The sequence below is a fragment of the Drosophila serrata genome, unplaced genomic scaffold, assembly GCF_035046125.1.
Source record: "Drosophila serrata isolate PLE 108 unplaced genomic scaffold, ASM3504612v1 contig_184, whole genome shotgun sequence".
Classification (NCBI taxonomy): domain Eukaryota; kingdom Metazoa; phylum Arthropoda; class Insecta; order Diptera; family Drosophilidae; genus Drosophila; species Drosophila serrata.
Window position 1 is genome coordinate 8,045,822 of NW_028257082.1, and position 14,155 is coordinate 8,059,976.

At 39.1% G+C, this 14,155-nt stretch overlaps 1 protein-coding gene across 1 annotated transcript in view; it reads right to left on the bottom strand.

The window, feature by feature from the left end:
• mspo (M-spondin) overlaps nt 1–8,825 on the bottom strand; it is a 71,774-nt gene extending 62,949 nt beyond the window's left edge. The window contains exon 1 of the mRNA XM_086828774.1: nt 8,617–8,825. Coding sequence (XP_086684900.1) covers nt 8,617–8,638 — 22 coding nt within the window. The 5' untranslated portion in view covers nt 8,639–8,825. The remainder of the gene's footprint in view (nt 1–8,616) is intronic.
• Nucleotides 8,826–14,155: the final 5,330 nt, after the last annotated feature.

Genomic DNA, 14,155 nt, shown 5'->3' on the forward strand with positions numbered 1-14,155 from the left:
TTATTGTTGCCAGGTAAGTAAAAAAGCTGATTCCCCTGTAAGAATGAAAAATCCAAGCCCAGATTGACAGTTAATAAAGTGGCGACAAGTTACCGCCTGGGTGGCTCCTTCTATTCCACTGGTTTGGGGGTGCTTTAAGCCAGAAATAAAAAGAATAAAACGACCAGGAAAAACATGGTAAGGAAACGTGGCAACAGTGGCGTTGACAACTTGACCCAATGTGTGTGACAACTGGTCGAGAAAGTTTCGAATTTCAGGTTACGACGTTAGGGTACAAATTAAAAAATTGCCAAAGTTGTCAATATAACTGAAAACTGAAACTTTTTGTTTTGCCTTGTGGGGTGTGAGAGAGGATAAGCCAATAGCTATAAATCTTAAGGTAGCCAAATGAAACAGGACAAAATGTAAGCGAAGGAAAGCCATTCAACCTCAAATTGGTGAAGGGGAAACTTGGCAAATTAATTGGATTTCAGAAATGTAATTTTTAAATCAGACATAGGGAAAGCGCAAAAGGGGTGTCGAATTTTATGGAAGTACAATTATATATAGAATTATTTAAAGTTTATAATTATAGACAGGGTTTTCTTTCCCGCTTTCTTATCATTTTAATTCAAATGCAATCAAACAAAACAAAATCGAGCAACTGAAACACTTTTCTCGTCACAAAAACAAAGTAAATTTACCATTAAAAGAGCATAAATAATGTCATATTACAGTGAATAATTACAGTTGTCAGCTTAGTGGGTAGAAATCCATACCCTTCACCTCCTCTTCCACCCCTATCTCTCACAAAAAAAGGGCAATTAAAGCTGAAAAGGCAGGCGACAAACAGGAGTCCAGGACACGGCATACCCGAGACAGGACACGGAAAAGGGGCGGCCGGATAATTATGGCATGCTGAAGTGTTCCTCCAGTTTTGGCCGAGAGTGTAACCCAATATAAAGGCCATTTATCATGGTGCGTGTGCAGAAGTGGAGAGTGTAGATGGAGATCCTATGCGGTTGACTGTTGCTAATAAATTACGGCATGCTCTGGACATGTGCCGCCAAGAGGCAGTAGTCAGGAGCCATGAGCCATGAGCCAGTAGCCAGTAACCGGCAGCCAGGAGCGGTAAGGTCCTGCCGTTGACAGTTTTAAATTGCAAAAGCGTTGGCGGTTGGTTTCCCGTTTCCAGTCGCCAGTTGCCAGTCGCCAGATCCCTATGCCCTTCTAATTAAGCCAAAAACTAACATTTGGCAAATGCATCTGCGGCGCTGTCATAATTCGCACTCCCTTTTTACCGGCTTTTTAATTGGCCTCGACCGGATTTTGGCCAGGGCAACGCGGCTCGAATTAGCCACCAAACAAATGGCCCATCAAAATCAAATTTGTTATTTATGGTCTCGGTTTTTGGTTCGGATCTGGGACTCGGTTTAGGGCTCTGGCCCCTCAGCCCCCCACTTGACACTTGGCATCCCTCTGAGTTATTTATTTATTTATTTGCACGATTCGGCCCCAAACAAAATACAAGAAAAACCTGAGCTCATTTTTCATTTGCCAGCCTCTTGAATTACGCCAATTATGTCCTGACAGCCTCAAGTTTTCCCTCTCAACGGAGGACGTGTGCCTCTTTGAGTGCGTGGGGCAGATTGCCAAAATAAAAGAAGAAAATCAGGACAAAAAAAAATACCAAAGGAAAAGGAAAAGCCCTCGAGTGCTCCTGTTGCCAAGGACCCGCTCTCTAATCTTTGGTTGTCCTCCGCCTCTCTGAAATCGAAAAGCGCCATGAATTTCCTCGATTTATTAATGCTGCGAATAATGCCAATATCAATATGAATGTTCAGTGGCAAAAGGTAACCTTTGATGAAGGCCATTTGCGAAAGCTTTTGAAGATTACAATTGCCGAAATATATGTTTAATTTATTGTTGTGTGTAATCGGTTTAATATATATTTCCAGTGTCACCCACTGGAACATTTCCCTGAAATTTAAATTCAGTTTTTCTAAGCTTTTAAAATTGTGTTTATTTAGGGTTTAGATTTGATTTATTTGCCTGGGACTTATAAAATAAAATGCATTGTTCCGTTTTGTCACTGTGATCTTCTTGTAAAATATTAATAATATTTATTTGATTTTTTTTTTACATTGATTTTCTTTTTTTTTGTATCTCTTCTTGAAGAGAACACATATTTTTATGGCTATAGAGTTGCTTTATTCTACTACAATTTAATCTCCTGCATGCTTTTATTTTAGTTGGTTTAAGTTCCTTAAAAATTTTCAGTTTTAATTGATGATAAAAATATATTTTTCTTTGCCAAAGCTTAATCCTCTTAAAAATGTGCAGTACTTTTTCTATAAATTTAAGCCACATAAGCAGAAGGTTTTTAGAAAGAAAATTCCATTATTACTTGACTAGTTTGTACTACATTTTTAATATAACAATTTCCTGAGACGTTTTTCTTATTTTTCCCAGACCAAACCAGTGGCGTATGAAAAGGGGAGACTGCAATCCCTCAGGGTTGATAACGATTTCCATTGGCCAATGGTCCTTTTGAGTGGAAAATTGCCGTGAAACCGAAACCAGATGAAATACACATTTTTCTCTTCACTCTGAGAAGTGAGTATCATCTGGAAAATCTGAAGCCCCCTTTAGCCGACCGTTCAACAATATTTTATGACATTTTCTGCACAGTTGCAAGCGGAGCAAATAAATTATAAAAATTGTTTGCCTTTTTGCAGCTGCTCCTCCACTAACAGAAGTGCTCGATTCTGTCCGCTGCTCCTCCGGCTCCTCTTGGCTTGGCAAATAAATTTGTGCTTAGATTTGTTTGCTCCGCTCAAAGGAGAGAGAAAAAAAGTGAAGAAAAACCGTTGGAGAACAAGAATATATGTATATGGCGACTATAACACAGTTGGTATTAAGAAAGTTGAGCTCTGCAGACGGATGACAATTTAATAGACTCGGAAGCTAATTAAATTTGCATTAGAGATGCGTGTTTGGGCGCGAATCCTGTGACGACAAGGAGCGACAGCCACGTAACATATGAATAAATTATTCAAATTCTTGACAAGCTTTTTGCCTCACACACATATACTATACACGCCTACACCCCACAACCATACACCAGAAACAGTTGCCGCGAAAAGTTTGCGCATTAGCCAAACTGTCGAGTGAACTTTGTCGTCGGCAAATGTAATTTATCAGAGCGGAAATAAGTAAATCAAAAACAATTTAAAGCCCGCCGTCAGCCAGCATCATTAGCGAGCCGAGGTCCCCCGGCCCGGTTACCAAATGGGCGGGGCAGCTGTCAGCCAGGAGACTTTAACTTAATTAGCCCCGCGTTTGAAAGGTCTAAGCCAAAATAGAAATGCTCGCCTACAAAAGTCACTCAGCGCCAGAGATTCGTTCCTCTTTGGAACGCGAAAACTCCATGTCTCGAGCTCAAAGCTCGCCCCGAAACTTCTACACAAGAGTTAATGAAATTTTCAAAATTTTCCAACACGCAGCCAACGGAACCTCAAGAGCAATTAATCACCTGCATTAAAGCGCGTTAGCTGCCGACATCTGAGACACACCAAAGTGTGTGTACACTTGGGGAAAAATATCCTTAAACTGGGAGACAAGAAAACGTCTTTGAATTATAGAAGAAAACACACAATAAGAAATCAAGAAAATAAGCAGATTTCTGTCAATGAATTAGTTTAAAAACTGAAATCCAAATATGTTAATAATATACCTAAAACTTACCTTTAACAAGAAAGGAAAACTAATTTCGGGAAGCAGCTCTCCGCTGTTGATGCTGATCAAAACTAAGACTAAAATTAAAATACCCTGTAACGGTAGTTTTTCTTTTACTTATATTTTTAACTAAATTGATTTTCCATACCCAAAAATCCCCATTTAGCTAAGTGTACAATGATATTTGCCACCCGCAGAGGAAAAGGCCGCCTGATTTCCAAAGTCCCTCCACCTCTTGATTTTTCCCAACCCACTTCCATCAGGGAGTCCTTTGTGTTATTGTTTGCTTTGGAGAGCGGCAGCCGCCAGCAATTGTGTTTGCTTTTTTGGTAGTTAATCCTATTAATTAACTGGTCTCCGGCTCACTCACCCGCACACTCTCGAACTAATAAGGTGAGAGTCCTTGGCAGGTGAGAGGCGAGAGTTGCTCTCCGGTCGAGTGGCCACTGTGATTAATGGTTTTAAAGGGGTTTTTCCGCCAGCAATAGTTGGGTCCTTTCGGTTTCGGAGTGTCAAGATTGATGGGCAAATGCTATTACAAAATTTATTAAGGTTCTAATGGATAAATCAAGCTCACATTTGATTTTTAAGTTTGAGTGGTTTTTGATCCATTTCAGAATTAATTGGGGTTTTAGGATATTTTTAAAATATTAAACTAACTAATGTTTTTTATTTGTAACATAAACCCGCCTTTAACCTTTCACTTTTAATTAAACTGCTCTCAACTTTTACAAACCTTATTCCCTCATTTCAAATCCAGAGTTCTCTTGAAATTAATTTGCCTTCAGGGCTTTAACAAATAATCTTTTTGCCGTTTAAATAAATACTTTACCAGACACAAAAATACATACAAACATGCATGTCTGAGGACCCCGAAAAGTGTGTGTGAAAATCGCAAAAACAAATTAGTTGCGTGTAATTTAATTTGAAATGCGAGCGTGTTTATCAAACAAAATTAAAACTGTGAAATGGAGCAAAGCAAAAAGCAAGACACAGGCAACAAGGACAAAGGACGTTTACACCGCAAGTGGTAAGAAAACGCTAATTGGATTTTATTTTAGCATGCAGAACATGGCACACTGTGCTCCGCCACCGCCTTCGCCCCATTCACATCCCCATCCTTTGATGGCCAAGTTAATAAACATTAAAAGCAATTATGATTCTTGGTTAAGATGTCATTGTCGTCGTCAACGAGGCTTTTGTTGCTTTTGTTTCCTGCGGTTTTGTCGGTTCATGTTTTTGTTTTTCGCTATTGCTTTCGGCTCTCTAGTTTTTGGCTTAGGAAAAGTGTAAAGATCCTTTGCGATGGATAAGTTGACTGGGAAATGAGAATTTTCTTGGCATTCTAATTAAGGCAATTAGAATATTTTGAGCATACTTTGTAAATACAAAAGTGTGTGAAATGTAAATAAAGGAGATTGAGCACTATTTAAGGTTTTAAATTATTGTAATTTTCAGGATGAAAACATAATTTATTGCCCTATTTTTGGCTCCCCCTTTTTTTAACCCATTTTGCTGAGGAAAATTTAAACATGAATCAGCAACAAAGTTGCCCATCCTTTTTGGCCCTTAGCCATCTTAATTATAAGTTGTGGCAAAGTCAAAGTTAGTAAGGTGTTTTTCCGCTCATAAAGTGAGTGCGCCAGAAAGTGTGCTTCAGTTTTGTATACATATGCTGGGAATTTTCCCTCTCTCTACGTTCTTTTTATTTTCCTTATTTTTCGCTCCATTTTTACACCCCCTTTTTTTGGTCCTCGCTTTCTTTGTGTTTGTTTGTTGCGGTCAGGCGGCCACCGCGAGTCAGACAACCGCAGAATCCCAAGCAGCTGGCGCATAATTGCATATACATGGCATATGGCAGTGACAGAGGGGGGCCCAAGGGGGGAGGCTTAAAAAAGAGGGTAAATAGGGGGAGGCGAGGGGGAAGTGAGTGTGTGTGTCCCGTTCAAACGACAACATAAATCCTGGGTTTGCGCCTTCCTGGTTATTGCTTATCATGCACACACCGTATGCGACCGGAGAATATAGCGTATACGCCATGTGGCCCGTTGCAAATACATAAATATTTTAAAATACCAACCCAAGTGCAGGTAAAGCCAAACTAAATTCTAGACTTAATTTCATCTCTCAACTACCAAAGTCTCAATTATTAAATGTGGATAAAAAAGCCAGTGAGTGGAAGTTTATTTAAAACAGTTTTCCTTGAAGTTGTGCAAGTTGCAATGCCCCCAGCTGCAGCAGCTGGGGTCGGCATCAATATGGAATATTGATGAACGGAAAAAAACAAGAGAAAACTGAAGAAATTTATAATGAGCTCCACATCGAACTGTAAGAGATATTTAAAAGGAATATGCTTCAAAGAATCACTCATTTAATTGTGCTTTAATATGCATTCATATAAGTATTACAAGCAAATTTAAAGCTCATATTCAACAATTTTCCTGACTTTAGTTAAAGGATTAGCTGCAAATGCACTTTCACTTTCCAAATTAAGTTTGCCTGGATATGAGCTACTCCAATTCTGCGTTGGCAAATATTGAAACAACTGTGTGCCAAAATTTCGAACGTCACGTTTGGCACATTTGCCGAATTTTCGAAGGATAAAATCAAAAAAAAAAGGAAAGGCAACGGAACTGGAAGATGGAACGAGCAGTTTCGTATTCAATTTGGCGGCGATAATTCCGCGGAAAAGTCGCTCCGCGCATAAGTGAAAGCTGTTTGCCATTGGCACACATGTCGTATGCGTAATTTCGGTTTAATTGATTTCTAGCGCAGTCGCCTGATGAATCCTGACATCCTCATCCTGCCAATTCGAACCGCTCCCCCTTCCCCTCTTAGTGCAAACTTTAACGAAATGCTTTTAGCAAAGGGCGCTCGGCGCTCAGTCATTTTTTATTTTGCCGCTTTTGCAGCTTAACTTTGACTGCCACAGCCATTTGTTGAAGTGGATTTCGTTTTATACTTTCATCCCCCCTCCACAACCTTTTTCTCGTTTTTTAATTTTTCTCGAACAGAAATCCCGCCAAACCGATCCATAGCAAACTCAAACGAACTGAACCAGACCATACTTGGCTTTGGTTTTCGTTTTTTGCGCATTTGCAAATAAATGAGCAGCATTCAACGTGCGCTGATTAATGCAGTTCTATTGGTACACTAAGGAAAAATAATTGAAATTGATGTAAATATTACTGATAATATTTGAAAAACCCCTTTTCTATTTAATTATCATGTAGAAGAGAACTTAGGCAAATTTGTTTACATTTTAAGAGGAGTTTTAAGAATTGCCATAATAAATTGGGCGTATCTTTAGCTTGTCTTCGGTCTCCTAAACAACAACAAATATTTTGTATCGATAAAGATAAATTTATAAATTTTTGGTTAATGATTAAAATATATTGAACTCTTAGCTATTCCTTAAATTTTATATTTCCTCCGAGTGCAACCATCAACTCCCATTTTTCTATTGCCATGCAGAAACGATTAATCAGACCGCAATCGAGGCGATGGGATGGGTGCTTCAGATTCTCCTGAAATTAATTTACAACTGCGCAAATTAAAAGTTGAGGAGAGAACTCTGATGCCCAAGATAACTCAATCTTGATTTTTTGCCTTTTAACATTTTAACAAACTTAAGCCAGATTGTATGTGTCTTTGAGGATGTGTATATGTGGCTTTGGGTAAATTTAATAAACTAAAACCATTTGCAGTTCAGTGAACTGACAGTAAATAAATTTAACCTAATTCGTACATGTCAATAACAACAGCAACCAAGACAAGACATCCTCGCTGCCTTTCGCCTTTGCTTTGCTTTTGCTCGAACGAATCCTTGTAGAAAAGGACGAAGGACCAAGCAAGTGGAGGGTGAAGCCAAGTTCCAGGAGAAACAAACCAAAAGAAGAAAAGACTACTGGAACGGGAAGAGGTCATAGTCATGGGACGAGCATACGAACACTGAGCCATTGCCCAGACGTGCTGGGGGGACATTGAACGGTGGGATAATGTACAATTTTTATATTTTGTTTGCTAACACTTACATTTTCCAATTAAGCTGTAATCCAAGAAGTAAGAAGAACCCCAATGAAAGTCAAATAACATTTTTGTGGCTTAAAAAACAATTTTAACAAGAACGGAAGCTGACTTCAAGAAGCCGGGTTTGAAAATGAAATTGATCATAATTAAGCCGAAGAGAAAGCTTTTCTGTATCGGATTTTATTAAAATATTAGTATACATACTATGAGACTTTTGGCATTAGTTGGCTTTTTGGCCTTCGTAACATAAACAAAATTAAATATCTGTATACAAAATCTACATTTTTATATGCTAATTTTATGGGTAAATCAAGGTTTTTAAAATATCATAACTAAGCAAAAAAAAGGCTAACAAAACTGCTTATTGAGTTTTAAAATTTTTAAATGTAAAATTTTTGTTAATTTTTGACATTTTTAACGATGTAACCCCTTATAAAAATTTGAAAATTTCGATAAAAATTAAATTCCATCCAAGCATGGCTAAATCGATTCGGTTGTTCATGCTGATGAAGAATATATGTATATGATTTATAGGAAATGTATCCTTTACTGGTTTGTATGCTTCTGACTGAAATGATAATACCCAGCAAGAGTATAATAATGAAACAACAAGTCAAGATCAGTTTTGAAACTATATTAAATATAAGAAATCAGTATTTGTAAATAATTTTCAATTAAGTGAGGCTATTAACTTTGAGTATATGTACATTTGTAGATTCAAATTAATACAAACTGCTGAATCACATTAAACTGAAATTAAGTAATGATCTCCATGGCAATTAAGGAATGGGAAAATAAATGCCTAGACCTAAGCATGATCCTTTCTTTATCATCTATATAAAAGATATAATTGTTATAATTAAGACTTACCGCAGTAGGAGGGACACGTCATTGCTTAATTCGTTCCGGTGTAGTGTTGTATTCCTGGTGACTTTAATTAGGCTTCATATAATATCATCGAAGTATTCCTCTTCCTGGTTGTCCAGATGTATTGCAATGGCCACGTCATCATTTTGGTAATCACGATCACTTCCACTATCACTTCTCGATGTTAACGCTAGGTACCCCTAGGACAGACTGAAGGCAGCGCGGCTGACGTGCCTCTATTTATAGTCCCCGAGTAAGGAGAGCAGAGAATGTGAGAGCGGCAGAGAAAGCGATACCTCAAGGGATAGGCAGAGAGAGATAGAGAGTAAGAGATCTGTAGAGATACACAGATAGAGAGAGAGGCATGCCTAAAAAAAGGGAGAGAGTTAGAGAGGCCTCTGTTTGTTAAAAGTGTAAACACTTTGGATTTAGTAAGAAGAAGAAATTAATGCTTACTTTAAGCTTATTATTATTGTCTTTAGACTTTTGAAAGTAGTTTCTTTTATTATTATTATTTGTTTACATTATACATATTTGCTTAATTTCTTAAAATTCTCACATTTAACCCACTGTTGCCTAATACTCATCCCCATTCCCATTTGCGGATCTCCTCGTTCTCTCGTTCTCTGTTATGAAGTGCAAAGTGTGAAGCAAAAAAGCGAAACCCAAAGATGACGGCCATCTTTAGTCCTTTTGTGTTTGGGTGTGGCTGGGGGTGTGCGTGTATGTGTGCGTATTTGGCATTTTGCGTTCAGGACGATGGCACCACATGCTCCTGATGGCTGCAGTTAATCCACTTAATGACCCCGATGATTTTATTGATGAGCGCCAGCGCCTAACGCTAACATATGCCGCCACCATCGCTCGCTGATGATGAAGATGCTTCATTCCCACTCCAGATGGCCATCCGGTTTGCCTCCAGCTCCCCGAGGATTGGATTTCTCCCCCTCGATCCCCATCGGTTGTCAGCGCCGCCTGTGCCGTGAGGCGTGCTGCTCCTGCTGCTCCTGTGTCCTTTTGCCTGTTTCTGGGGGTCCTTCATCTTTGCCATGTTTGTTTCCTGTTGATTTTTCGGCACCTAAATTAGTGGCAGTGACTCTCTGTCTAGGAGAGGAAGCTGCTGGGATTTTTTCTTTTGATAAAACGCCACCAGGACTGTCAGCCACGTCCTGTGTGTGTGTGTGTGTATGCTGGTGGAAGTGTGTCCTGTTTGCGTTATTTATGCGCGGGCATTAAAATACAATTTTTATGCTCGGCATTGCCAGACTTATCCTTTGACTCCCGCTGACGCCCTTGCCATTCCCATTGGCTTGCCCATTCCCATTTATCTGTAATACACACAGAGAAATTGGGTATCTTATGGAAATATTTTAAGAGTAAAATTGCATAATAATTGTTATAAATATTATTATATATTAGAAAGGTATCTATGTAATTGGTTATAATTACTTTAACTTAACAAAACCATACTAACTTCCCATAAAAACCAGCTGTGTAAATATAATATTAGATTCTCTTTGGATCCCTTTTTTTCAAATATTATTTATATATTTTTTTCCCTGTGCATTCCCACCTCCTGTGCCTTTGCTATCAGCATTTACGTCTTTTGGGGCCAGCGCTTCTGAAGCATCTTTATTGAGTGTAAATGCGCGTGGCGAAAGCATATTTATTTACGTTGAGCTGCTTATTTATTTGGCAAATGGTTTTGCATTTGTCAACAGCAGCAGCAGCAACAAAATGGGGAAAACGGGAAGCCGCCGAGGAGCAGCGGCGACAACTTGCATTTCAATTTGGACCACGGTCCCCAATCGTCGTCCATCCGAAAATGGGGGTGTCTCTAAGTCGAAGTCTCCTCTCCATCTGTTAGCTTGGCTATTTGGCATTGTGTATTTTTGGGGTTATTTAACAGCTCGTTTAACTATCACAAAGAAGTGTAATTTACTCGGAAAGGGCGGATTTCCAGGGGGTATTTAATGGGCACACTAGAGAATATTAGTATAGAAAACTTCCTGAACTCTTTGTTTAATCTTTAAAGTATACATCTTCAGAGCAACGTTAATGAATTGAAATTATTTTGATGATTGATTTACCCGGTGGTTAGTTCAACCGGTTAACCTTTGCGATTCGCACGAATAATTTCTGGCAGCCAGTCTTGCCACTTAATGATGCATTAAAGCGTTAACATTAATATAGGCCGCAACACCGCAGCTTACCGCAGCGGATCCTGGCATGCACACGCCCGGATAGTCACACTTGCATTCCTTGTTCAGCCATCGACAATGTGACACTTGGTGCTTTAATTAAATTTTCGATAATTGCATGCACCGTAGAGCCGCAAAAGGACATGGCGCCGATGACTCGTCGTCGATATCAGGCACAGGGTGGCACAGGACTACCATAATTAAAGAAAATGATCAAGGGAAAAAATGCAAACAGCATATCTTAAATATATTTCATTTATTCTTATACAAAATTCGTTTTTAACTTATTAAAGATTTAGTTATATATGCAAATCTTTTACCATTATCCCCTCTTATAAAATAAACATTTTCTGTACGTTTCTTTTAGTTTAAATTATACAATTATTATTAGTAAATCAACATCCAAATCCTTAGATTAAATTGATTGTCCTGCAACCCTGGCATCCCTCAAAGCGGATAATGAGAATATTTCTGTTGGCGCCCGGCTCATTTAAGTGGCATTTTTAAATTGATTAAAAAAAATTGGTGATGCTGCATTGCCTTTCTTCAGTCTTTTCAGAATTTTCCGCTGCTTTTCATTGTGGCGGCAGGGTTTCCCCCCGTTGTTTTTCGCCGTCGTTTAATTAACGAGGCCTGGGCGAGCGACATTTTTAATTTCCTCTCGTTTTTTTCCCCCCAACAGCAACAGCAGCGCAGCAGCGGAAGTGCCGTCACACAAACCGGAAGTGCACACACCAACACCAAACCGACTCAGCAGAGAACTCCCAGTCGAAGAGTGTCAAAGAGGCGCATAATTAACTTGTTGCCCCGCCCACTTTCGGTACTTGAAGTGAAAACTAAAAAAGAATAAAATACGAAAAATAAGGAAATAGTAGAAAGAATGCAAAGGGAGCAGCTGGAGAGCAGAGGGACCGGATCGACTGAAGGCAAAGCCAACTTTCACTGCGGCTAAACTCGCCCAGAAATGAGCAGACATCTCTCCTCGCAGTCCGAGACATTGGCAAAAACTTTTGCCATTGCCCGAACATAATTATAAAAGTTTCGACAAGTATTTGCCCAGGTGGGCCAGCAGCAGGAGCAGCGCTAGTAGCAGCTTCCTCGGGAAACGCAGAAAAGAAAAGTCGGGGGAAAAACAAAACTGGACCAAGGTTTGCCAAGTGGCAAGTGCCAAGTGCCAGGAGCGGCGGCAACTTTATTTCACTTCCACTACCACTCCTCTGATCCTTCGGCCTTTTTCCCTACTAATTAGCGTGCTATTGCCATTTTTGCTTAAACGCTTAACGAGCTCTCACAGAAATTGCGAGTTGCCTTTGCATGCGTTAATTGCTTCAGTCACGCCCACTTCGTCCCCTTTTTTTGTAGGGAGGGGTTTGCCCAAAATATGACGGCTAATATGTCTTACGCTGCGTATACGTAATTTCTGGGTATGCCACCAGAAAGGAGACCATCAAAAAACGGTTTACCCGAACCGCCGCAAAACCGTGATGATATCTGCTTCTGACAACAAGCAAACAACAGCTTTTGGGTGATGTGGTTTGAATAGGATACAAGTCGAATACTGGATATCCTTTCTATCCTTAAGATATTGCGGCCTTCTTTTGGTAAAGCTTTTGAAAAATTATAATAATTCTGGTAAAAAAGAGTTCGTAAATGTTATTTTATGCTTAAGGATAGGATAATATATATATTTCATTAATATTTTATTGATATATTATTCTCATGAGAAAAACATTCTTTCTACCCGTTTACTTCTTCCTTAAACTCTTTATAATTTTATTTTACTCATGATTGCATTTAAATTTGCTTAAAAAATGTTTAATATAAACAGAATTAAAATGCTAAGAATTTAATGCTCAGAATAAGAATTTAATTTAAATTCTTAAAGACACGGAATTTAAATTGCAAAGTTCTTCAATGTTTAATATCCCTTCAAAGGGTATTGGCGAGCAAGGAACGCAACGAGTAAAGTTCACAACAGCCACTTACGCGATGAGTGAAGTGAGTCGCCGGTTTTTCGGCTCTGATCCTTGCAAGCAGCCTCAAACCAACAGGGTTATGTTATCCTGGGACCTACAGATGGAGGCAGAAGTGTCCATACCCAAACCCCAAACCCATGCCATACCTCTATCTGAGGTCTGAGCACGGGCCACTTGGAAATTGCTTTGAAGAGCTGCTGATGCTGAGGCTGCCGTGCCATTTCTCCATTCTTATCTCAGTAAAATAGGCATTGTTCTGCCTGTCGTGTCAGGTGTGTGTACTTTGCACTTAACAAAATTATGTATATTCAATGTATAAAACCAAACAACAAAACTGGACACACTATAGATTATTATTATATTAAAACCAAACGTTTTAGATTATATGTTAAGTAATCTAAAATATATTTTCATCAGCAATTCAAAGTATTTTTTATATTGTTAATTTTGGTTTCTCTGAGTGTTTGCAAGTGCGGTTGTCCTCTGCCCCTTTCTTTTGATTTTTCCCATGCACGCATGAAAATTGTTTTCCTTTTGTCCTGGTCTCGGGACGAGTAACAACAAAAGCCAAAGGTTGTTGGCAGCGCCAGAAACAGGAAACTATGCTATGGATTATGATGCCTCCAAAGGCTAAGTGCGTGGCTGTGATGAAGGGGCGGCACCTCGTACAGTGCCTATGACTATATTGGGGGCGTGGCAGCAAAAGGCCGCATATCGACAATGGAGGAGGAGGGAAAGTCCTGGTCCTGCAGGTATTAAAGAGGGCTTAACCCTTCCTCGCCCCCCGGAAAATGCATAGAAGAGGCGTGATTGAAAACCAAATGCCAGGGAAGCGGAAGAAATAGTGAAAGAGATGGGCGGAAACTATGGCAGTAAGTTGGCTTTGTCAAGCGAACGCCTATGGGCCTATTCAGGTAAAGGCAAGTAAAAGTGGTTTCTGGGCTTTAAGAAAATTTTCAAAATGTATGTTATAAATTTAAAAGATGATTAAAAGGGGGTATCTTCTACGAAGAATATGTACAAGCAAATGTTAAACGAAATTGTCTTTAAATATATTCCTTAAACAAGGAAAGTCTTGAAAATGAATTTTTTTGAAATTTCTGGTGTTCTGAACTAATCAAAACGCTTTTGATTAGAACTTTTGAAAACAAACTCTCAACAAAACCTCCCAAAACCACTGAGATATTTCTAAGATTACGTATTTATTTAATCGACCAAAAATACAGCTTATTGTAGCGGGGGAAATGAGAAAATGTAGCTGCTTACTTAGCATCATTATGGCCAACGATTTATGCATAAGTACCAAATGAGAATTTGGCCAAATTTCTGCACCCCCCAGAGTGGGTGTTGTGTTGTGCACATGTG